This window comes from Mustela putorius, unplaced genomic scaffold (assembly GCF_011764305.1).
Source record: "Mustela putorius furo isolate JIRA1106 unplaced genomic scaffold, ASM1176430v1.1 tig00000145_pilon_pilon_pilon, whole genome shotgun sequence".
Classification (NCBI taxonomy): domain Eukaryota; kingdom Metazoa; phylum Chordata; class Mammalia; order Carnivora; family Mustelidae; genus Mustela; species Mustela putorius.
The window spans coordinates 36,790,238-36,814,949 of record NW_025421294.1 but is presented as its reverse complement, the minus strand read 5'-3'; the positions used below and the strand labels follow the sequence as shown (position 1 = coordinate 36,814,949).

Genomic DNA, 24,712 nt, shown 5'->3' with positions numbered 1-24,712 from the left:
TAAATAAATAAAATCTTAAAAAAAAATTTAAAGACAAAAGTCATGCCTAGAAAAATCATTGGAAGGGAAAAATGATGTTGCCTGGCTCTCTCTGGGGGGGCATCATGGGTAATTTTCACCTCTCTAGCATTTTCTAAATTTGCTGCAATAAAATGTATTGATTTTATAGTAAGGAATACTTTTAAAAACACAGATTTTTGGTTCTTGGAAAAGTTTTAGTTTCACAGCAAAATTGAATAGACGGTATTGAGCATTCCCAAAGATCCCCTGCTCCTTTACCATATATAGCCTCCCCCACTATCAAGATGTAGCACGAGAGTAACAGTTGTTACTAATGAGGAACTGACACCGACATATCCCGATCACCCACCCAAAGTCCATAGGTTATATTAGGGTTCACTTTGGTGGTGTACATTCTGTGGGTTTGGACAAATGTATGATGACATATCTCCAGCATTATAGTATCACACAGAATTGTTTCACTGCCCTAAAAATCCTTTGCCCTCCACTTAATCATCCCCCTCTTAAAAAGATCCCACTGATCTTTTTAATGTCTCCATAGTTTTGCTTTTTCCAGAATGTCACAGAGTTGGAATCATAGTGGGTAGCCTTTTCTGACTGGCTTCTTTTGCTTAGTAATATGCATTTAAGGTTCTCTGTGTCTTTTTATGGCTTGGTAGCTTGTTTCTTTTTAGGGATGAATAACATTCCATTGTCTGGATATATCACCGTTTACTCATCCATTCACCTGCTGAAGGACATCTTGATTGCTTTCAAGTTTTAGCAGTTAGGAAGAAAGCTGCTATAAAATATGTGTGCATTTTTTTAAAAAGATTTTATTTATGTGTTTGACAGAGATCACAAGTAGGCAGAGAGGCACGCAGAGAGAGAGGAGGAAGCAGGCTCCCACTGAGCAGAGAGCCTAAAGCGGGGCTTGATCCCAGGATCCTGTGATCACGACCTGAGCTGAAGGCAGAAGCTTAACCCACTGAGCCAACCAGGCGCCCCCCAACGTGTGCACTTTTTTATGTGGACATAAATTTTCCACTTCTTTGGGTGGATATCAAGGGCACAATTGCTAGTATGAGTATGCTTAGTTTCGTAAGAAACTGCCACACTGTTCCAAAGTGGCTGTACCATTCTGCATTCCCACCAGCTGTGAATGAGACTTCCTGTTGTTCCCTACTGTCACCAACACTTGGCACTGTCAGGGCTTTGGATGTTGGTGCTTTCATTTTTTAAGAAAGAGTGAAGTCCTTGCCAGGTGCTCCTTGACCACAACAGGGTCCCTTTGAGGATTCTATGCTCTATTGGGTGGTAGGTGCTGGTTGCCAGGGCTGACTGGCTCATGATAGCCCTTCTCTGCGAACAGTTGCAATATCCAGGATGGGCCCTGAGTTCCCTCTGGCCCAGCTGATTGATCCGGGGAGAGAAATGGGACCTACTTGGCCCGTCATCTGCTCTCCCAGGTACCTGAGCACAGATGGAGTTTCCACAGGCTGTGGTCTCGGGGGCTGAGTGGTTTTCTAACAATGCCATCTAAAGAGCAGGGTTGTGCTGGGAACTGTTCCTCCAGGGGGGTTTCAGGCTGCACTGGGTCTGTACCTCCTGGACCTCATTAGATCCTCCTTCTTGGATCTGACTAACTGCTCTAAGATCTGTTCAATGACGTACTCATTTGGGCTTGTTTAACCAGAGCCAGCTTCTATAATCTGCTCCCATAGAACCTTAAGCCAGTATCATTTCATTTCTTGTAACTGCAGCTAAATGATAAAAGATAGCACAGAAATTAAAAACCCTTAAAATGCAGCTGTAATTATGAAACATATACCATCTGTAGTTTTAACTTGAAAAACCCTATTAAAACACATGATCAAGATATATTTTGTGTTGGGGCACCTGAGTGGCTCAGTGGGTTAAGCCTCTGCCTTCGGCTCAGGTCAGGATCTCAGGGTCCTGGGATCCACCCCCGCATAGGGCTCTCTCTGCTCCGCGGGAAGCCTGCTTCCCCCTCTCTCTCTGCCTGTCTCTCTGCCTACTTGTGATCTCTCTCTCTCTGTCAAATAAATAAACAAAATCTTAAAAAGAAACATTTTGTGTTAATAGAGCAGTTGCCAGAATAAAAAAGATCTTGGGACCTGGGTGGCTCAGGTACTTTACTTAACTCAGATACTTACTTAACTAAGTATCTGACTCTGGATTTTGCCTCAGGTTACAATCTCAGGGTTGCGAGATGGAGCCCTGCGTCACACTGTGCTTGGCGGGAGTCTGCCTGAGGTTCTCTCCCTCTCCCTCTGCCTCTCCCCCAGCCCTACTCATGTGCACTCTCCCTCTCTCAAATGAATAAATAAATCTTTAAAAAAAGAAAAGATATTGAGACACTGTGGCAAAATGTCATCATTAAAAATCTCTATCTTATAGATCTAATAATACAAAATGGCATATTAACAAAGTTATTCACTGTGGCATCATTTGCAAGACAAGAAAGCTGGAAACCACCTAACTATTCATCAATGAGTAAATGGTAATAAATAAATGGTACACCCATGCAGTGAGACTGTGTGTAGTTATAATACAAAGAATAAGGTATTTAGGTACTGATATGGAACAAACTCCAAAAATTATTAGTAAAAAAAGGAACAGCGAGTCTAAAATCTGCCACATAGGTTAAGAGGGAAAAATCCTATATATTCGCTTGTTTAAGCGTCAGGCATCTCTGCAAGGATGAAGTTTGTCACTGGATATTCTTTTGTCCTTTGTGAAAATTTCCTAAATATTTAAAAAATAATTGGATACAACGTGCAGACAGAAGAGGCATAAAACCCATATGTGCAGTTTTACTTGGAATAGAAAACAACACCCATGTAATTGCCACCCGGGTCAAGAAATATCACATTGTTGGAAAAACCTACAATCGGTCCAAACGTCTCCCCTTTCTCTGGAGCTAACACAGTTCAACTCCGTTTCACTGCTCCTGCTGGGTAAGTCCCTGTTGTCCGGTATTGTGATTCTTGCCCTTCTTTTTCTTAAGCCCACGTCTTACCATCAGTGTTTGCTTTTATTTGCCCACCTCTTTACACCTTTGTTTTTCACTTGTCTTCTATCTCCAACCCCACATGAGCGTATTGTGATTTTTAAACGAATTAATAAATATTTTAAAAAATGATCACTCTTAATTTCAAATATGATACATATGAATAAATATAACCAAACCAAACTAAAACTTTCTGGGGACTTCAATAATTTTTAAGACGTGTAAAATGCGCCTGGGACCAAAATATTTGAGAACCACCAGTCTAGTGGATTTTTACTGCTTCACCAATCACTCTTTGATTTACTTTCTCTGCAATGAAGTGGGCTCACCCTGCCAGGTCTTCATCTACTTGTGGCCTTGGGTGTAAATGGAACAACACTTCCAACACCTTCCTCAGCTTTCAGAAAGCTGGCAACAACTTCTCCTCCTCTTCCTCCTCTTCCTCCTCCCTCCCCTCCCCTTCCTCTCCCCTTTCCCCCTCCCCCCCTTCCTCCTCCTCCTTCTTCTTCTTTACTTTTGGGACTTACTTTTCTTACAGATTTTATTTATTTACTTGAAAGAGAGAGACACACACACAGAGCAAAAGTGGGGAGGAGGGGCAGAGGGAGAGAGAACAGACCTCCCTGCTGAGGACCCTGGGATCCTGACCTGAGCTAAAGGCAGACGTTTAACAGACTGAACAACCCAGGCACCCTGGGACTTAATTTTTTAATTGTGATAAAATATACGTGACTTATAATTTAACATTTTAACTATTTTTACGTGTATACTTTAGTGGCATCAAGTACATCCACATTGCTATGCAACCATCACTATCATCCATCCCCAGAACTTTTTCATCTTTCCAAACTGAAACTCTGTATCCATTAAACACTAACTCCCCTTTCCTCCTCCCCCAGCCCTTTGGCATCCATCGTTCTACCTTCTGCCTCTCTAAATCCGACTACTGTAGATACTCATATGAGTGGAACCATACAGTATCTTTCCTTTTGTGTCTGGCTTATTTGACTTAGCATAATGTCATCAAGTTTCATTCATGTTGTAGCATGTGTCAACATTTTCTTCCTTTTTAAGGCTCAGTAATATTTCATTGTAGGTACAGATCACATTTTGTTCATTCATTCATCAGTGAACACTGGGGTTGCTTCTCTTTGCTATTGTGAACAATGCTGCTATGAACACTGGTATACAAATAGCTGTTTGAATGACTCCTTTTACTTATTTTGAGCGTAAATCCTGATGCAGGGTTATGCATCAAATGGATATTCCATGTTTCCATTTTCGAAGAATTGTCATACTGTTTTCGATAAGTGCTGTGCCATCTTACCTTGCCATATTTTTCCACATCCTTGCCAACATCTGCTGTTTTCTGTTCTTTTTTTAAAGATTTTATTTATTTGAGAGAGTGCACAAGAAGGGCAGAGGGAGAGAGAAACAGACCTCCCCTGCGCAGGGAGCTCAATGCGGGGCTCGATCCCAGGACCCTGGGATCATGACTTGATTCCAGGCAGACGCTTAACCGACTGAGCCACCCAGGTGCCCCAACACTTGTTATTTTCTGTTCTTTTCATAGTAGTCACTTTCATGGGTGTGACATCATTGTAATTTTGATTTGCATTTCCCTAATGATTAATTATATTGAGCATCTTTTCATGTATTTATTGGCCATTTGTATGTCTTCTTTGGAAGAATGTCTATTCTAGTCTCTGAGCATTTTTGAATTGAAATTCTACATCTTTTGTGGAATTTATTGTTTCATTTTATAATTGAATAGCCTTATAGAGTTGCACGGTGCTGACAGACTACACCTGGATGCTGCTTCGATGCCAAAGACCTTGATTGTGTGGCTGTGGTTTCCTGGTACACATTTACAAGAATTTCTCTAAATGCTGTTTAAATGAGGACTACTTTTTTTATATATATAAGATTTTATTTTTAAGTAATTTCTACAACCAGTGTAGGGCTTGAACTCACAACCCTGTGGTTAAGAATCACATTCCACCTACAGAGCCAGCTAAGTGCCCCAAATGAGTCCTACTTTTTAAAGTTAGTTCATTTGTCATTATTTTTATTTTCTGAGGACATATGAAAGTGGTGTGAATAATGAGTACTTAATGAAGAGGACCTGATACAGTGTTGTGGGGTATTTTTGTTTGTTTGAACTAGTTTTCTGAAACAGAGATAACTCTCCCTTTCTGATAAAGACTTTGTTCTTTTATCCGTTTTTATGAAGAGATTTATTGAGCCCTTCCTTTTATACCAAGAACTTTCCTTATACAGAATCAGCTGTTTAATCCTTACGAACCCCTTTCTGGGAAGGATAATGCTGCGGTTTCTCTGTCTGGCTTTGATCTCTAGCTCATAGTTTCCAGGCCTCTTGGTGAAAGGGCCTCTTGCACATACTGCCATCTCTCTCCCTACTTACATTTTGAAACTTTGATTTTGTTCTGATGCTCATTGTAGTGGACTTAGAATATAGAGAAATCAGAGTTTGTATCTTACATTGTATATAAATTTGAATCATATGCTTTTGAGGTAAACAACACCAAAAATAATCATCTCCCTTTAAGTGCAAAACTGGATACATGAACTGTACTTTCCACTTAATCCTGTTGCGAACCAGGCTTGAATTATTTGAAATCCTGAGGAAGCCTTCCTGTTATAAAATTTGAGATTACCGCTCGCCAAGCACATATTAGTGCATTCCCTTCCCTTCCCACTTCCCCCCACAGCCTGCCCTGGTTTGTTGCAATGGAGGGGGAGGGTTGTAGCCTATAAGCTGAGTGACTCCTGATTCACTGCACCTCTGTCTCCGCAGTTGAAATAGTATCTGGATGCATTTCACAGAATTGTCTGGAAGCCTGAATGGGCATATGACTCTAAAGGGCTCAGTACACAGCAGACTAAATAACATTTGACAGCTGGAAAACAGTGATCATTAGATAATACAAAATAATATATGTAATAGCATGTAATATAAAATAATAAGTTTATACTATTTTTTCCATACTTGAGATCTTCCTAGAAGCACAGTTTACATCTTTCTTCCTTTCTTCCTTCTTTCCTTCCTTTCTTTTTTTTTCTTTCTCTCTTTCTTTCTTTCCTTCTTTCAATATTTATTTTGTTTGTCAGAGAGATGAAGAGCACAAGCGGGGGGATTGGCAGGCAGAGGAAAAAGCAAACTCCTTGATGAGCAGGGAGCCCGATGAAGGACTTGATCTCAGGACCCTAGGATCAGGACCTAAGCCAAAGGCAAATGCTTAACCAACTGAGCCACCCAGGCATCCCTCATCTTGCTTTCTTTCACTTGGAAATATGTCTTGGGCAGGGCCCCCTAATTCTAAAGTTAAGTCCTGAAATTCAGGACACCATGATTGATTTTGGGGGTACACTTTAAAATTGTCAAATATTTTTAAAAAATTGTCAAATATAGTATTCTATATACATACATATACAAAGGAATATTATAATTTGCAAAATTTAATTGGCCATTTAATATTTATGTGGTTCACTGTAAGTCATATCTTAATTGAAAAGTTAAATAATAATACAATGAAAATAAAGAGCATATATATGTATAGTTTAAAGCATAATAAAATGAACTTATGAGTACCCATTTCCCAGACCAAGAATACTCCCCCATTTACATTCCTTTCTCTCCCCCAGAGGCAACCACTATCTGAATTATTTTTTTAATGGTGCATTGTTTAGCTTTTTTTTTAATTTAATTTTATTTATTTATTTATTTATTTTTAATTTTTAATTTTTTATAAACATATATTTTTATCCCCAGGGAATAAAGGCTGTGAATCACCAGGTTTACACACTTCATAGCGCTCACCAAAGCACATACCCTCCCCAATGTCCATAATCCCACCCCCTTCGCCCAACCCCCCTCCCCCCAGCAACCCTCAGTTTGTTTTGTGAGATTAAGAGTCACTTATGGTTTGTCTCCCTCCCAATTCCATCTTGTTTCATTGATTCTTCTTCTACCCACTTAAGCCCCCATGTTGCATCACCACTTCCTCATATAACCACTATCTGAATTTTGAGTTAAATCATTCACTTGCTTTTCTTTTTTTTAAGATTTATTTATTTAGGGGCACTCATTCATTAAGTGTCTGCCTTCAGCTCAGATCATGATCCTGGGGTCCTGGGATTGAGCCGTTGGGCTCCTTGCTCAATGGGAGGCCTGCTTCTCCCTCTCACACTCTCCTGTTTGTGTTCCCTCTCTCCCCATCTCTCTCTCTCTGTCAAGTACATAAATAAAATCTTTTTAAAAAATATTTATTTATTTATTTGAGAGAGAGAGATAGCTTGCACATATGCGTGCAAGTGAGGGGGAAGGTCAGATGGAGAGAATTTTAAGCAGAGGTCCTACTGAGGGCGGACCCTGCTGGGGCGAGCTCTATCCCCCAACCCATGAGATCACAACTTGAACCGGAACCAAGAATCAGAGGCCCAACCTACTGAGCTTCGCAGGTGCCCCACACCTACTTTTCTTTATAGTTTTGACGGCTAGGTACACAGCTTAGCTAATACATCATTTGTTTTGCTTCTTTTCACCATTATGCAAATGGAATATCATTGTCTATATTCTTCAGTGACTTGCTTCTTTTACTCACCTTTGAGCTTTGATTCATCTTTGAGATTGATTCATTTTGGCAAGTGTGCTACTTTCATTTTCACTCTTGTGTAATATTCTACTGTGTCAGTTTCCTACATTTTATTTATCCTTCCAACTGTTGATAAGCATTTGGGTTGTTTATAGTCTATACTGTTACACACAAGGCTATTTTGAACTTAATTACATAATTATATATGTCTCCAGGTGCACATATGTGAGACTATCCCTTGATATGTGACTAGAAATAGAATTACTAGATTTAGGACAGGATCATATTCAACTTTATTAAATTGTGCCAAACTGTCTTCTAAAGGTTTTCTACTTGGTCACACCTCTTCCAGAGGAATAATTCCCATTGGTTCTTACTCTCCCAATTTCTAGTACTCATGGCTAATTTTTGCCAGTCTAGTGAATGAATTATATAGAACCTCATCATGACTTTTTGTTTTTCTTATTAATGAACAGATCAGTTGTATTTATATATTTTGAGGCCATTTGTACAAACTTCTCCATGAAATTCATGTCCATTTCTTTTACCCAGCCTTCCCTTTTGGATAATTTGTCTTCATTCATTTATCTATCACATTTTATTAAGCATCTCTGAGTGCCAGGCTCTCTTCTATATGCTTGGGATACATCACTGAACAAAACAGTACATTAAAAGGTGACAAGAGTTAAAGGGAAAAAAAAGGTAGGGACTGCCAGGAGTATGTGTATAGGAGTGTAATTTTAAATAGAGTAGTCTGGGTCAGCCTCATGAGAAGGACATTTGAGTAAAGACTTAAAACAGATGAGGTGGGACACCTGCGTGGCTTCATGGGTTAAGCCTCTGCTTTGGCTCAGATCAGGGCCTTGGAATCAAGTACCGTATTGGGTTCCTTGCTCAGTCGGGAGCCCGTTTCTCTCTCCGCCTGCCACTCCCCCAACTGGTGTGCTTTCTCACTCTCTCTCTGACAAATAAATAAATAAAATCTTAAAAACAGACAAACACATGAGGCATTAACCAGGAAAATATCTGGGAGAATGTCATTCCAAGCAAAGAGAATAGCCAGTGTAAGGGTCTGGGGCAGAAGTATGTGCCAGATTTGTGTGACAAACAGCAGGGAAGCCAGAGAGGCCTAGAGTACAGTGTTGAGGAAGAATTTTAGGATTTCATTATATATTCTGCCTACTCATGTTTTGTTGGCTACATGCTTGTAAATAGACAATCTTTTTCTTTAATTTTATGCTTTGGGGTATATAAGTAACATTTTCCTGCCATAAGTTCATAAAGTATTTTCCTACATTGTCTTCTAAATGTTATATAGGTTTGTTTTGCACATTAACTCTGATTTAGTATTTGTGAATGATGTGAGGAAAAGGCCTAATTTCAATTTGTTCTTTGTCTCATGAAGCACTGTTTTATAGAAAAGTCCACCCTTTCCTCACTATTCTTCAAAAACAACTGTGTTATGGATCGTGTATGTACACATCTGATTCTAGGGGCCCTGTTCTGTTCCATTAGTTTATTTGTCTACCCTTGTGCCAATACCACACTGGGTTAACCACCATAGCTTTAGAAGCCCTGTTACAGGGAAAGATCCTCCCCACCTTGTTTTCCTTATGGAAGACTATCTTGGCTTTTTTTTTTTTTAACGGTTCCATTTGAGTTTTCTAATCAGCTTGTTTAGCAACACCAAACACATTTGCACTATGAGCATTTTGATTAAGATTACGCTGAATCCATATAACACTTTGGGACCTTTAAAACCATTCTTTCTTTTTTTTTTTTTTAAGACTTTTAAAAATTTATTTGTCGGAGAGATAGAGAGGGAGAGTGAGCACAAGAGAAGGGAGCAGCAGGCAGAGGGAGAAGCAGGCTCCCTGCTAAGCAAGGAGCCCAATGCCGGGCTCCATCCCAGGACCCTGGGATCATGATCTGAGCCAAAGGCAGTCACTTAACCGACTGAGCCACCCAGGTGTCCCTAAACTGTCATTTCTTTATTTACATGTTTTAAACTTCAAATCTTTCCAAGTGGCTCTTGAGATGCTTAGCTGGGTAGCTAGGAAATTTGGATCATGGAAATAAGTCAAGTAACTACCAGTGAGAAGTACCGGGATAACTGAGCATGATATTTGCCTAGAGTCGGAGAAAAGGGGAAAGTCTTCTTTTTCATTTGTCAGGAGAGAGCTAAACCAAGGTCATCAGCAAGATATGTTTCCTATTGTTGCAACTGCACAAGGAATTTTAAAGGGCCACAGGAGAAAAATAATGAATGATAATTATTGCATTCATTAAAAATGAGAACTCTTTTTTATATAGCAGCTTTTAAGAAAGACCTTCCCAAAAAAGTTGAGGACAGAAGAAAGTTTTGGAAGTCAATGCAGCATTTGAGATGTCTGTAAGCTGGAGTTTGGGTGGGGTGGGGGTGATTGAGGGTGTACTGGAAAGAACAGGGTTTGGCCTTAGAACTCAGTTCTAAGCTATTGGACAGGGCAACTATTCCTAGCTATTGGGACAGGGCAACTCACAAAACCTTTTATTTATTTATTTATTTTAAGATTTTATTTATTTCTTTGACAGACAGAGATCACAAGTAGGCAGAGAGGCAGGCAGAGAGAGAGGAAGGGGAGCAGGCTCTCCGTTGAGTGGAGAGCCCGATGCGGGGCTTGATCCCAGGACCCCGGGATCATGAACTGAGCTGAAGGCAGAGACTTAACCCACTAAGCCACCCAGGTGCCCCTCACAAAACCTTTTAAAGCCTCACTTTCCTCACCTGTAAAATGGAGCCCATGAGGATCAATTAATTATGGGGCTTTGAAGGCCTCACACAGACTAAGGGCTGGCACACTTTAAACCCCTACTGAGGCTGGTTTCCCCTGACTCCCCCTCCTGTGGAACCTCAATGTGGAGCTTAGAGGCCAGACAGAACAGATGGACTGTTTCTGAATAGTCCCCCCAAATTTCTCTTCCCTCCTATTGCCATACTGGCAGGCACTGGGGTGTATAACCCACAGGGATGGCTCTATTGTCTGCACCAACACAGGTGTGTTCCAGAGTACCTCTCCTAACTCTATCCCCTCGGTTTTACCCCTTTCTGCCCTCTTCCCTGCTCCCAGTGTCCCCAGGACTGCCTGGCTTGTGCTAACAGCAAATACACAGAGACCCTGAGATGGAAGAACAGGGCCTAGAGAGTGGAAATCTGACTCCAGTTTCTCCCAGGCCCTCAAGAGCAGAGCCTGAAAGTTCTGGGGCCTCTGTGAGTTGCGGTTCTGCAACTTGCCAGATGATGAGAATCACCTGGTTTTAAATGCAGTTTTCTAGGCCTGCGTCCCTGGGAGTCCAATTCAAGGGAGACAGGGCAGGCAGGGAGCTGGGTTTGTCCCAGCCTCCAGCAGTGTGTGTCTTCCGACAAGCAGGAGAACTGCTGAGAATGGTTCAAGGCCAGGGCTGTGCAGGCCTCATCTGATTCAAGCACAGGCTCCCCCAGTCCACACTGCCAGAACAGCCTCAGATAGGCACCGTCCTTAATTTCTTTGGGTTTCAATTCCCTCCTTGGGAAACAACGGAATGAGATTTGCAGGTTTAGCACTTAGCCCTAGGCCTGGCACAAAGCAAACCCGAACAGATGTTAGGTAGTGATCTGTGTTATCCTGTGCAGCTGTGGGTTGGAGCAAGGCAGGGAACCTGTGGCTCTGGGTGACCATCCTGTGACCAGTGCTCATTTTCCACTCTGTTCTGTAGTCAGTTCTCCTGAGATGCAGCAGAGTGGGGTGAGGGGGACAGAGTGCTTCCCTGAAATCCCAGCTGCTATACCTCCCCCACTGTGAGATCTTGGGTGGGTCACATCACTCTGTATCTGTTTCCTCTTCTGCCCGAAGTAAAAAATAGTTGTACCTATCTCATAGGCTGGCATCATTATGCCTGGCACTTAAAAGCCTTCAAAGAATCGTTAGCTAGTGTTATTACTGTACTCTTTAATCAATTGACAAACACTTTTTGGTGCTTACTCTTCTAACTGGGGCTGGGATGGTGCTGGGCACTCAGGCTTCAGAGCCTCCCTAGGTTTTTAACCAAGTGTAACGAGCAAGTAGGCAAGACCTGTGGACTGCACTTCCCACACAAGGGCGTGGGCCCCAGTCTCAGAGGAGGGGAGGGGCTCGGCTCTGGAAGGGCATGCTTTCCAAGGAGCAGGGCTAGGTTCCTGGTTGTTGTCAAGTTCATGGATCCGCTGAGAGAAGTAAGGGTTCTGTGTGTTCTTTTAAACACAGGTATTGAGGGATGCATGGGTGGCTTAGTGGGTTACTGACTGCCTTCCCTTAGGTCATGATGGTGGTGGGGGGGGTGCCGTTCTGGGATTAAAGTCCGCATTGGGCTCGCTGCTCAACAGGGCGCCTGCTTCTCTCTCTGCCTGTTGCTCCCCCTGCCTGTACTCTGGAGCGCACTCTCTCTCTCTCTCTGGTAAATAAATAAATAAATATCTTAAAAAAGGATAAACACAGGTACTGAAATACAAAACATGGCTTTGATTTAAGGGATAACTATACAAAATAAGATGGGAGCTATTCTGATTTGGCAAAAGCTTTATCTAATGGCTGGGAATAACTCATGGAGGCGAGAGGACTTCCGGGCCAGAGCGGGGCCTGACGAGGTGTCCTGCCTTCTCTTTCTCGGGACAGGGGACTGGTTGGGGGACGCCCAGCCAGGTCTCTCCTCCGCAGCCTTCGTAGGGCGGCGCGGCGCTGCAGGCACCTCTCCACTCCAGCCCGGGAAGCCAGCTTCTTTTTCTACTTAATATCATGGTGTATCTCTCATTGTTTTCTAACCGCAGCGTCCTTGTTTGATTTTTAAAAAAATAAATATAACTAGTACTCTATGTGCTCTTCCTGGCGTTTCGGGAATGTGGGGCTAGCCTACCGTCACTCCAATCTCTGCGCGCTTTGATACCTCCAAAAGCGACCCGAACTTGCCATCTATTTCTTACTTTTCTGTCCAGTTTGAATTATCTCACTGCGTTTACGTAGTAATTGAAAAACAAACACAACCGATTTAACTTGGGGAGGGATCGCTGTGTAAACGCGGGCGTTGTTCGTTTAGGATACTTCTGACGCTGTGGAACCCGGGCCCCCGCCAGGAGAGAGCAGTCCGCGTGCCTTGCGGCTTCCCAAAGCTCCACGCACCAGTTTGCCCCCAAATGAGCCTGAATATGAAGGCTGACATCTTCACCCTGCTGGTGAGAGAATGGGGTAACCTCCGTTCCATTGCCAGAAGCAGGGTCCCGCTGCCACTTTGGGAGAGAAACCAACGCAATGTGGCAGGCTCTCATTTCTTCAACAGGTCACCCCCTCTGCTCTTGGGGTTGATGGGGACTGATAGGGTTCCCAGCTTCACGCTAGGGGAATGTATGACCTTGGCCTTTACCATAACCTCCGGTCCTCAGTTTCCTGGTTTGCAAATGAAGATAGATTAGAGAACTCCTGTAAAGCATTTAGCCTGGAGCCGGGCAGTTGGTGAGTCCCCTGCCAGCCAGCCATTGTTATCCATTTGTGAGAGACTTTGGGGGTCACTCAGCTGGTCCCTGAAGGGACACGACATAGAGAGTCATCACAGAAAAATCCTGGTGCGGGGAGGGGGGCCGTCACCAGGCTGGCTCAGTCAGTAGAGCATGTGAATCTTGATTTCAGTCTGTGAGTTCAAGCCCCACGCTGGGGAGAGAGTTTACTTAAAATAAATAAACAATTAATTAATTAGAAAAAGAGAAATCCTCATGGTATAATGTTAAGTGAAAGAAATATTTTCTCTAAAGTTAATGTCGATGTGTATAAGATGGAAAAGGCAAAGGGATGTGCAGGACCCCAGAGGTCGTGGGCTAATAGACTATTCTGATGAACATCGGTAATGTGGGTGAACTCCAGATAGAAGGATGTTTGTGGGTGTGTGAGTAAGGCCGCCTGCAGGCCAGGGATGCATGGTAGGAGAGTGCCTTCTGGTCTCAGAGCTGGTCTGAAGGCCTGGTGGAGCTTCAGTGTGGCCCTCTGTGACATAGGACCAAGGCGTACATCAACAAGATAGATAGGGAGCACTGAGAGCGCTGGAGGTTTACCTGCTGGAGCCTTTAGGCTCCTAGCAGGGTCATAAGCCCAGAACATGCAATGCTGGGACTGAACTGAACACATCCTTCCCGGGGTGCTCACCAGCCAGCCGGGTTTGGAATTTACAGCAGAGGGAATAAATCCTGGGGCCCAGAGTCAAGCCCTGAGCTCAGCCCTTCCACCTCCTTCATTCAGCCAAGTGCATTAGCTCTGTGATGGTCCATTGCCTGGCATCCAGCTCAGTACCTTGCTGGGCTGTGGCAAGCAAGCGGTGGAACTTCCTGGCACCCCCCCCCCTCTTCCACCAGGGGGTATGATAAGCCTGGGAGCAGCACTTACCCGATGACAAGATGGGCACTGGCAGAGCTGCATGGGCCCCGGCTGCAGGAGGGCTCCTGGTGGTACCAGGGCCTGGCTTGGCGACTCTTCCTGTTCATCAGGGTACTTTAAGTCGAGTTTGGTCTCTGAACACCACAAACAATGTTTTGGCTGCAACCAGCTCTAGGCCAAATAGGTTAAGGCCCCACGGACCAGCCCAGCCCTTCCTGGGGAAAATCTCAGAAAAACCCGTATTTCACAGGAACTCAGAGCTCCAAACTCCCTCCCTCCCTCTTTCATCCCTTTTAAAGTAGCGCTGTTAGTTCCTCTGAGCCCGGAGGCTGGGGATAGAAGAGTGGGAAGTCAGGTCCAAGCCCCTGTGTCCTGGTGGGACCTGGGCTCAGAGCAAGGTATTCTCGTTCTCCTCATTTTACAGACTGGGTTATGTAGTGAGCAAGTCTTACAGCAAGTGGGTTTTTAGCTTAATTTCCTCGAGCCTTTTTCTCATCTATAAAACCTGAACAGTAGCACTTGTTTGATCAAGACTATGGCAAAATTTGTTAAATGTGGAGAGGAGAGGACAGCCATCAGGTTTGGGTGGGAGTTTCCCTCACCATGTGAATTCTTGTGGCCAAGCCACAGCTGGAGGGGCAGTTGGCAAGACACCTCTCTGTGGAGCCCACCGGCTGGTGAGGCTGGGGCCACAGGACCCCAGGCCCTCTTCCCAGCTGGGCTGGGGATTTCAGTGAAGCTTGACAAGAGCTTTGGTTCTAGGTTTTTCCATCTGTAAAATGAAGTAAGATGTTCTTTTAAGCAGGATGAATTATGGTATGCTCCAATGGCAGCGGAAGGAGGTCCCTTTGCTCTCCATGTAATGCCCAGCACTTCAGCTGTGCCTGACATGTGGCAGGGTTCAAGGAAGTAAGATTGGGGAGCTCTAGGCAAGTGCCCTCTGTTTGTGAAGTGAGATCTCTATTCTGCATTACTGGCTGTTTGCTTCAAGACAGATCATCAAACCTCTCCAGGCCTCAGTCTGCTAAACTTTAAAACAAGACCTCTTTTGGGGGAGTGACTGAAGGTTATGCGAGATAATGCCAGGAAGTATCTAACAAAGGACCCAGGACGAGTTTATTATCATCGAATTTGTTCAGTGAATGCCTGTACCTGCGACGCAAGACCAGCCAGGCAGTCGGGCTCTGCTTTCTAAAATGCAGTTTCTGAAGCGCCGCAAGCTGAAAGAGGACACATGTGGGATCAGTGCACTCTCTTTAATGAGAAGGGGATTCCCATTTCTTACAGCAACAGGTAAAAACATAAATACGGGTGGGTGGGCGGCGGCAAGGCAGCAAGGGCCCGGGCGCCGGGCCCAGGCTCAAAGAAGGGTGCACCCGGGCTCCCAGTCCCAACTGGCCCATGTTCAGCCGGTTGGGGGTGCCCGTGGGCGTTTGGAGGGAACTCGGGGGCCACGGCTAAGGCACCAGGCTGCGGGATCAATCGCCGGCAAGATCTGTAAACGCGGCCACAAACTCTCCCGCGCTTGGGGACAAAGGCGCCTGGAGCCAAGAAAGCTCCGAGGCCCCTGCGGGAGTGAATGTGAAATCCAAGGGACGTAGAGACAAGTCAGGGGTCCTCCCTCCCCAGAGACTCAGTGTCCCTCTCTAGAGCTGGGATGGATCGGGGCGCCCCAGATTGGGCCCTTCCCTACCAGGCTCGGATACCGTGCAACGTGGACACTCCCGAGTTGCCCTGTGGAATCCCGGGGCTCTGCACCGCGTTCAAGTCCCCGACGCCAAAGTTCACGAAGTTGTTGTTGGTGGCGGCGGTAGCCGACTGCGCCGGGGGCGGAGCGGCTGGGTAAGCAGCGGCGCAGCTGTAGCCGGGGTTGCAGGCGGCGCTCCCGTAGCCCGGATAGGCGGGGTAGGCGTTATAGCCGTAGGCGTTGAGGCCTACACCGTACGCGGGCGCATAGGACGCCGAGTCCCCGAGGCAGGGCTTGCCGTCGCGCACAAGCACTGGCACGGCAATCCTGCGGGCCGGCGGCGGCGGCGGCGGGGGCAGCCCCACCAACTCCAGAGTCTGGTCCTGCCGCTGCCGCTTGCACTTGTAGCGCCGGTTCTGGAACCAAATCTTGACCTGCGTGGACGTGAGCTTCAGCACGCTGGCCAGCTGGTCGCGCTCGGGCGCCGACAGGTACCGCTGCTGCTTGAAGCGCCGCTCCAGCTCGTAGACCTGAGCCTGCGAGAAGAGCACGCGCGGCTTCCTCCGCCGTCGCGCCCGAGGTCGCTCTGCGCCGTCGGCCTCCGGCTTCTCCAGCTCCACCGCCTTCTGCAGTGAGCACAGCTCTGCGGGGAAACAGAGGGGCAGAGGGACGCTCGGTCAAGTCAGAGCGGCCAGATCCGCGGAGTGCCTGCCGGGTAACTAGCCCTAGTGGGTGCCACCCGGCGCTGCCTGGAGAGCCCAGCTGGGCTGCGGCTCGCTCTGCCCAGTGCACTGGGCGCCACGAACAGCTCGGTTTCCGACTTACAGTCAGCATTTGTTGAATGTTTACTATATTCCAAGCATGGCTCTAGGCAGTGGAGAACATAACACAAGAAAGGTCCGTTCCCTCGGGGAGTTCACGTTCTGGTGAGGGAGATGGACAGTGACTTAAGATTGCAGGCTGCAAAGAAAATAAAACCGGATGATGCCCGGGAGAATTAGATTAGAGCTAGAGTGGTTTGAGAATTTAAATGAAGGGAGACCGAGGCCTCACTCCAGGATCAGTCACACTGTCTCAAAATTATGGAACCTCAAAGACACAGAAGGAGAAGAGGTGTTGGCTTGCTGATCGAAGACTCCCGTGCCGCCACGAAGTTTGTCCAGCCCCCATGAAGCCGCGGGTGGGTAGGCAGCCTCGGATCCTGCCCTGCCCGCCTACTCGAGTGGGTTTCCAATTGGTAGCGGTCAATTGAATTGACCCGCCAGAAGCTGCCCCGGCCCTTCCCTCTGCTCCTAGACGAACATTTCTAGGCTAGAAAGATCCCTTCTCAGTGCACCACGGTCCTTTGCCCAGCTCACCCTGCCACCTCGGATTAGCGCGGACCCTGTGTTTGGACAAGTTCTTCCCAACGTGTCCCTTTCCGTGGCACCGCCGGCCTTTCCCCTCTCCCGACCCCGGGCTGGATTGTGCGGCGATCCCGCCAGCTTCCAAGGTCCTCTTCTTCATTGCCTCACGCCTTGAGTCCCGCAGCACTTTCTAACTTCTTCCAGAAGAGAACCCCTCGACCTTGGTAGCGTCGGGAAACGGTGCGGGGTGGGGGGAGGTAGGGGGCGGGTGGGGGGTGGATAAAGCTGCGAATCAGTTTCCCGAGAGACCTCAGTATCTAATTTTTAAATCAAGGCCTTTGTACCCAAAGATTCCGCTGCCCTGGCACAAAGGAGAAAAAGCCCCAGAAACCCGGGTTACGGGTAGGATATAGAAGGTCCTGGACTCTTCTCCAATTGTGAACAAAAGCCTATCTGGTGTGCAGCATTTTTACTCCTGTTTAGCTGTTTTTGGCAGATCCTGAAAAAGACCCTTAAATCCAAAAGAGATTTTTAAAACCCCCCAAACCCTGATATTGAGAATACTTCGTTCTCTGTTCTACTACAAACCGATCGCTAACTTCATTGAGCAAGGCTGCTGCTTCCTGCGCTTTGTTAGGCCAAAAAAAATATTATATTTCTTTTGTCTCTTGTTTCTGATCGTCTCAATCCAGCATTTCCTCTAAACCTCCGATTGGACGCGGGGCTCAGGGGCCCTGGCGACGACCTCGCTTCTCACACTCGGAGCCCCCTGAGTTCAGCCCTCTGCCCAGGCACTCACGTCTCCTCCACCCAGGCTAGAATTTCTCAGCGGCGGTTGGGGACACAAAGCGGCCCCAGGAGGGAGAAGGGGCTGATGTTTCCTCCTCACCTTTCTTATCAGCTCGAGGGTCCTTGGTGGGGTCAGGGTCGCCATAGGCACGCGGATAGAAAGCGGGGGCTCCTGGAAAGGCAGGAGCACACTTGGCGGGCGAGGGCGCGGGGCCCAGCTCGCCGCGCAGCTCTGGGAGGGCGGGCGCTGCGGCCTCCGGCCCCGCGTAGGCCTCGGGCTTGAAGGCGGCCAGCATGCAGGAGGCGGGCGCCAGCGTGGCCTCCAGGCGCGCGGAGAGCTCCCCAGCAGCCAGGCTGCGCTGCTGCTGCTCCAGGTTCAGGATGTCTTTGACCGAGAACGGCGTGGGCGTGAGCGCGGGGCTGGGGAACATGGTGGCAGCGCGCGTCTCACAGCGCCAGGTGGGCGGCAGAGAGCAGCGCTGCCCACGGCCTTTGGCAGCCTCTCTGCATGGTGCCCGTCGCCTGCTCGCGCACCCGCCTTCCAGCTCGGGTTGTGGCCAGGCGGCAGGTAGTGCGGAGCACAAGGGGCAGCAGAGGCGGGACCAGGCTAGAGGAGGGGGACTCAGCCTGCCATTGGGCCAGGGGCCCCGATGACAGGAGCGATGAGCAGTTTTGTGTCACCTAATATAGTCATAGGGCTCAAAAAAAAAAAAAAAAAAAATCCTGTTCAGCTTTTTAAAGGGGCCGCGAAGCATTTGGAAGACTCTCCCATTGCTCCTGCAGCCTGACATTTCTCCGTACTACTAGCCTGAAAACCCCACGAAAGCGCAGACATGCGAAAGGACCTGATTCTTCTCCAGATCTGGCTTCTGGGCTGGGCTGGGTGGATCTGGGATTTGAATAAATGTTCCTCAGCACCTAAAACAGAATGGGAGAATGAAGGACTGGTGGGGGTGCTGGGGGAGGGGAGTCGTTTCCAGGAGCCCTAAAGGCTTTTTTATGAAAGGAAGTTTGTATAAGGAAAGTAGTAAGGGGGAGAAGGTTTGCTTTGGGGTGATGACAGAAGGGGGAGATTCTGGACAATTTGGGGATTCTGTTTGGCTTGACTTACAGGGCCAGTCATGCCCCAGTAGACCCCTTTCCCTAGCAGCCCAGGCCCTGGGGGCAAGGTGAGTGGCTATGGGGTGGTGGGTAGCCACCTTCTATAGCAGTGTGAAAGTTATACACACACACACACACACACACACTCACCCCTCCAGGGGGCATCAGTTACTATCAATCTCCTCTTAACAAAATTACTTTCCCCTTAATAATGAGACAAATCCAGACTCCCAGCCGGTAAGCTCAGCTTCCTAGAAGAGAGCTGTCTTCTAGGGCATCCTAGCTTCCAGCCACCTAGTTTCTCCTTTTCTGGAATCCACCGTGCCTGCCTCTCACCTGCCCCTGCTCTTCTGCCTAGTAGCAAGGCCTCTAGGCCTCTGAGGGCCCCGGGACCCCAGGCGGGGCCCAGGTTTAGCTCTCAGGCAGGCAGGGCTCCCTGGAACCCAGCCTGGCCAGGATTTCTCAGAGGACTCTGGCTGGCTTCGAGAAGGGAACCCTGTGGCAGTGGCAGGTCCAGGCGCTCAGGGCAAGGGCAGGGCACACGGGGTGTTAATTTTTAGCCTCAGGGTCAGTAGTAAAGTAGGGAATCTCCTATCAGACAAATCTGCCAGTATTTCTGGAGCACAAGCTACTGCGGCAGATCCTGCACCAGTCCACCTTACTCCTCTGGATCCCTTGGGAGTTCTGGTGAAAGCTCGGGCCATCCCCTGTCCCCCAGAACACCGGAGAGAGGCACTTTATTTTGTGTAGTTTCAGGATCCAGGTAGGCAGAAAGGCCCCCAAGTTAAGCTCGCTGCCTTACTCTATCTCAGGGGTTGGTAAGACTTGTTAAGGGAAGAGAGTTGATTTTCATAAGCCACGACCCAGGTTTGTGCGGAAGGCGCAGCCGGGGTGTGGGGACTCACTAAGAATGGAGACTGGGAGGGCTCCGCTCTTAGTGGAGGTTGAGTTGGGGACTAGGGAAGACGGGCTTGAAATAGAAAAAGGTGCGAAGGGAATAGAAGAAAGGTGCGACGGGGCAAAGGCAAGCCAAGACCACAGCTCAGAGCCTGAGAGACTCTGTAATTCGCTCTCAAAGAGCAGAGGAAACCCACAAAGCAGAGGGACAAGGTGGTGTCTGTCCTGAATACGGACCTTTGGGTGCTGAAGCCAGACAGCGAGGCATGGGACAGCATAGCTGGGAGGGGTGAGATGGGATAAGCACAGACCTAACACTAGGACACGTACAGACCCTCGTCAAACGCACACTTCCAGGACCCATGGCCTCCGGGATAGGGCAATGGAGAGTGGACCACCGCGCGGCTCTCCCGGAGGTTCCGAGCACTGGGACCTGACAGCCCGGAGCCAGGCGCCAGTACCAGGCCCGGGCCTTCGCGGCGGAATCTCGCTTTAAATTTTCCAGCTAGGGTCCACGCGCGGTTCTGGAATTGTTAGGTCTGCAAAGAGATGCCTTTTTCAAATGTGTGTGTTTGTGTGGCAGGGGTGGGGGTGGGCGGTGGGGCGGGGGTGGGGGTGGGGTGGAGTTCTCAAGCCCCAGGAACCCTCCTCATCCACCCACCTCCTAACCCTCCAACTCTGGTTCTCCCACCACGGACCTGCAGATCCGTAGCCTCTCTTTCACCCCTCCTCGCCACGCTTTTGGACGATGTTAGTTATTGCCCTCAACTAACGTAGCTTGGGGGCCTCGCTCGCCTTTGAAGATTTTGGGGGGGAGTGGGAAAGGATGCCTATCGTCCAGGCGGTGACGTCTGGCAAACGAGCCACATCCGATTCAATTAAATGTCTCATTCAACAGAGCTCTGAGCGAGGGTCCTGGGAGCGCTGTTAAGTGAATGGGCTGGTCCGGCGGCTTGCGATGACAGTTTGAAAGATTAGTGTGAGCTGAAGCCTGAAATATTACCGTTTAATGGGGGGGGACAACGAGGCTGCATCCGGGATCCCTGTTCTTAGTTTTTTAATTATTATTATTACTATGTGTGTGTGTGTATGTTTAAGAGAGAGTTCTGGAGGAAGAAAAAAAATTTTAAAACCCTGGCATTTCCTCTGCAAAACAAGGCGGTTAAGATTTATCACCTATTTTGGGCTATGGTTCCCAGGGCTGACAGATAGACCTGCGGGTCAGGTGTCAGGAAAAGAGGAGGAAAGAAAACCTCCCTATTCGGACGAAGTGACTTCTCCACTCTCTATACCCTAGTGAATCCGGTAATAATTTCCCTTGGCTCTAAGACAGGCCTTAGCCTTTGCCGGAAAGCGGAAATCCAGGCAAAATCTAAATTGGGGCGACCCACGCTGGTCTCCACAGAGACATATGCAAGAGCGATTGCTAACTTTTATTCGTAGTTCGCACTTTCTGAGTAAAACTTTTTGTTTTCTTTAAATAGAAGTTGCAGTGGTTGGGGGTGGGGAGGTACGAAATTTGATTCTCTAGCCTCACTGGGGACACATCTTCCTTCCCAAGGGCGGCTGACCCAACCTGGCTGCCTCTCTAAGCCGCACTTTGGCCAAACTAGCAGGACAAACAAACAGCCTTCAGCCTAGAGAAGAGGAGAGAGAGAGAGAGAGAGAGAAAAGGAGGCAGAGAGGAGAGATCGAAAATCTATCCCTCTGTTTCCTTGCCTTTTAAAGAATTGGGGCTTTAAGATGAGCGGAATTCCAGATGACTTGAGCGCATTCTCCGCACATAAAATATTATTAATCGAAAAAGCGATCGGCACGGCCCGATCCCGCCCCCCCTTTCCTGCAATCAACAGGGCCCGCCACAAAAGGTATATATGATTAATTGAAAGATAAGCTGGAACTATCACCGGGAATGTCATTAATGCGCCGGGGAGACGTCCATTGGAGACAGGCGGCGTTATCCGCGGCTTTATCTTCAACAACGCCTCGCTCTCCGCCCGCGCTGGGGAAACAGATGGGGGTTTCTGTCTGGGACGCTCGCCCCATGTTTATATTTTGGGAAGAATCGCAACTCGTGGGAGTCCCCGGCCGGCCCCCTGATAAATGAACATTAGCACTTTTTCGGACTACTGTATCAACAAAGGGGCTGCGGCCCGGCAATAATTGGCGAGAAAGCAAACAGAGGGCGGAGAGCGCGCCTCTGCTCTTCGTCCGACTGATGGATGAGCAGCGGCGGCTGCGGGCCCGGCTCCCGCTCTCAAACCCGGCTCCCTGGTTTGGCCGCGAGGCCCCTCCGCCGCCCTGGCTTCCTTCCGGGCCCGGGATTGGGGGCGGGGGACGACTCTGAAGGCTACCGCTCTTGTCCTAGGCTCCTGAAAACTACAGGCGGCTTCCCAGGGCCCCGCAATTTTCCTGCCTCCGGACTCGCCTCATTCAGGTGGCTCAGCGGATATCAAAATTCTCCTTTGCCGCTGTTTCTAGAGCTCTCACCGAGTGAGCCACGCGCTCTCACCTATGTCCTCGCTGATCTACTTAAGTCGATTACTGGGCAGAGGAGAAAGAGGCTCAGAGCGGTGAGGTGACTTGCTCAAAGTCACACAGATGGAAAATGACAGTGTTAGAATTCGAACACAGGACTCACTACACAGTTGTGAATGTTTTCTTTTCTTTCTTTCTTTTTAAAGATTTTATCCATTTATTTGACAGAGATCACAAGTAGGCCGAGAGGCAGGCAGAGAGAAGGGGGTGGGGCAAAGCAGGCTCCCCGCGGAGCAGAGAGCCCGATGTGGGGCTTGATCCCAGGACCCTGGGATCATGACCTGAGCCACCCAGGTGCCCCATGAATGTTTTCTTTTATTGCACATCACTGCCTCCTAGAGCCGCACCAACTGGAAAGGAAGCAAGATACTACCCTCCCTGCCCCCTCACTCCCCGCAATTAGAGGAGACGACCAGGCTGATGCAGGGTTCCCCAGAAACCTTCATCAAGTAGGAGGGACCTCCCACAATGAGATCCGTCGAGAGAGAGAAAAAGAAGGAGAAATTTAAGATTCTTCCTCCTCCACTTCTTTTGGTAACAGCTTCTTTGAGATTTAATAGATGTAAGTCACATACTATAAAATTCATCCCTTTAAAGTATACAATTCAAAGATTTTTAGTAAAACCACGAAGTTGTGCAACTATTGCTCAGTTAATTTTAGGACTTTTTTGTATCATTCTTTCAGGAGTGGCCATCAACCCCAGCCCTTTCCCCCATGTCTTACCTCCCCAGCTCTAGACAACCACAAATCAGTCTATTTTCTGGCTCTATAGATTTGCCTATTCTGGACATTTTATTCAAATGGAATTATATTTCCATTTCTTTCAGCATAATGTTTTCAAGGTTCACCCATGTTGTAGCATGTATCAGTGCTTTGTTCCGTTTTATGGTGGAATAATATTCTATTGTATGGATATACCACAATTTGTTTCTACATTCAGCACTTGATGGACATTTGAGTTGTTTCCACTTTTTTTTTTTTTTTTTTTGCTATTAAGAATATTATGAATAGCAAAACCTTCGTGCCCACTTAACCTAAAATCTGAAGCTTTAGAGGACTGAGGACTTTTCTGGCTCCTCCTCTGATAATTAACCCTATCATGAAGGCTGGCTTAGAAAGGCCCTGCAACTCTGCTGTTGCTGTCTTGAAATTCTTGGTGAGTTTTGAACAATAAGCACCACGTTTTCATTTTGCATAGGACCACACAAATTATGTAGCTGGTCCTGCTTTGGGGCAGTCTGAACAGAGTTCTGGAAATACTATCTTCATGTTCCACTGTTATCTGTCTTGCTTTTGCCCTAGGATCAGCCTCTTCTAGCTAGCCAGGACAGGCAGGAAGTCCCCCTGAAGTGGTTTAAGGGCTGTCTATTGAAAGTTGTTTGGCTATAGGAAGGGCCTGAGGCCCACAGAAGGGGAAGCAGGGGACAGATTTACCTGGCTGGTGGATATTGTGTATGTATATGTATGAGGGTCTGTCTTTGTGGAGGGGGGAGAGCAGCGAGGGGAAAAGCTACCCCCCTAGCCTCCAAGTGACTCCATAGCCTAGTCACTATTGGATGCATATTTCCTCCATATTTCTATATTTCTTCACCCACACTGATTGGGTGCCAACCATGCACCAGAAGCTGGGATTGCACAGCCCAAGTCACACAGACCCTCAAGGAGGCAGACTTGTACCAGAAAGAGTTCTAGACTATGCACTAGTACTGGGTTCTGGTCCTGCCTCTCACTGGTTGGCTGACCCTGAGTTCATCCCTTTTCTCTTTCTGGTCCCCAGTTTCATGTTTTTCTTTTTGGAAGTATTAAGCAAGTTCCCTCCCCAGCTGTGCTATTCTGGGCAGCATCCCAGGATGTTAAGTGAACTCACCTGGGCAGTGGATCCAGCAACGAGTCATATTGGTGGTTGTCTAAACTACAAAGTGAAACTGATTAAGATAGGAAATAAGGTCCTTGACAATTGTGATATTACAGTAAGGGGGGGTGTAGTACACATTTAAAATAAAGTGAAAGTAGTGTTAGAGAGAAGGAAATGGATTATTCTCACAATAAATACATTCAATTCGAGATAGGTTAAAATTTTAAACCTAAGAATTAAAACATAAAAGTACTATAGATGATTAAGATAATAACTTTGGAGGGTTTGCATATTAGGAAGGTGGATGAGGAGAAGTAAAGAACTAGAAACAATAGAAGACAAATTATATAAACCTGATGACATAAAAAGAAACGTGCACAACAAAAACAAGCAAACAAACAAACAAAAACAAAACATATATAGAATCAAAGAAAA

General features: G+C 47.3%; 2 protein-coding genes across 2 annotated transcripts in view; one reads left to right on the top strand and one right to left on the bottom strand.

Moving 5' to 3' along the window:
- Positions 1-24,712, top strand: part of BNIP1 (BCL2 interacting protein 1) — an 88,239-nt gene that overhangs the window by 41,187 nt on the left and 22,340 nt on the right. The gene's annotated exons all lie outside the window — the stretch shown is intronic.
- On the bottom strand, positions 15,306-18,586 carry NKX2-5 (NK2 homeobox 5). Its single transcript, XM_004737586.3, has 2 exons — positions 17,986-18,586; positions 15,306-16,393 (listed from the first exon to the last, which is right to left on the bottom strand). Exons 1-2 carry the CDS (start codon positions 18,314-18,316, stop codon positions 15,753-15,755), a joined length of 972 nt encoding a protein of 323 aa, XP_004737643.1. The 5' UTR covers positions 18,317-18,586; the 3' UTR covers positions 15,306-15,752.

Excerpts from the sequence above, each read along its gene's own strand:
- NKX2-5 (XM_004737586.3), bottom strand. The coding sequence starts at position 18,316 with ATGTTCCCCAGCCCCGCGCTCACGCCCACGCCGTTCTCGGTCAAAGAC. Across the intron at positions 16,394-17,985 it reads CCCTCGAGCTGATAAGAAAG|AGCTGTGCTCACTGCAGAAG; the intron begins GTGAGGAGGAAA and ends GTTTCCCCGCAG.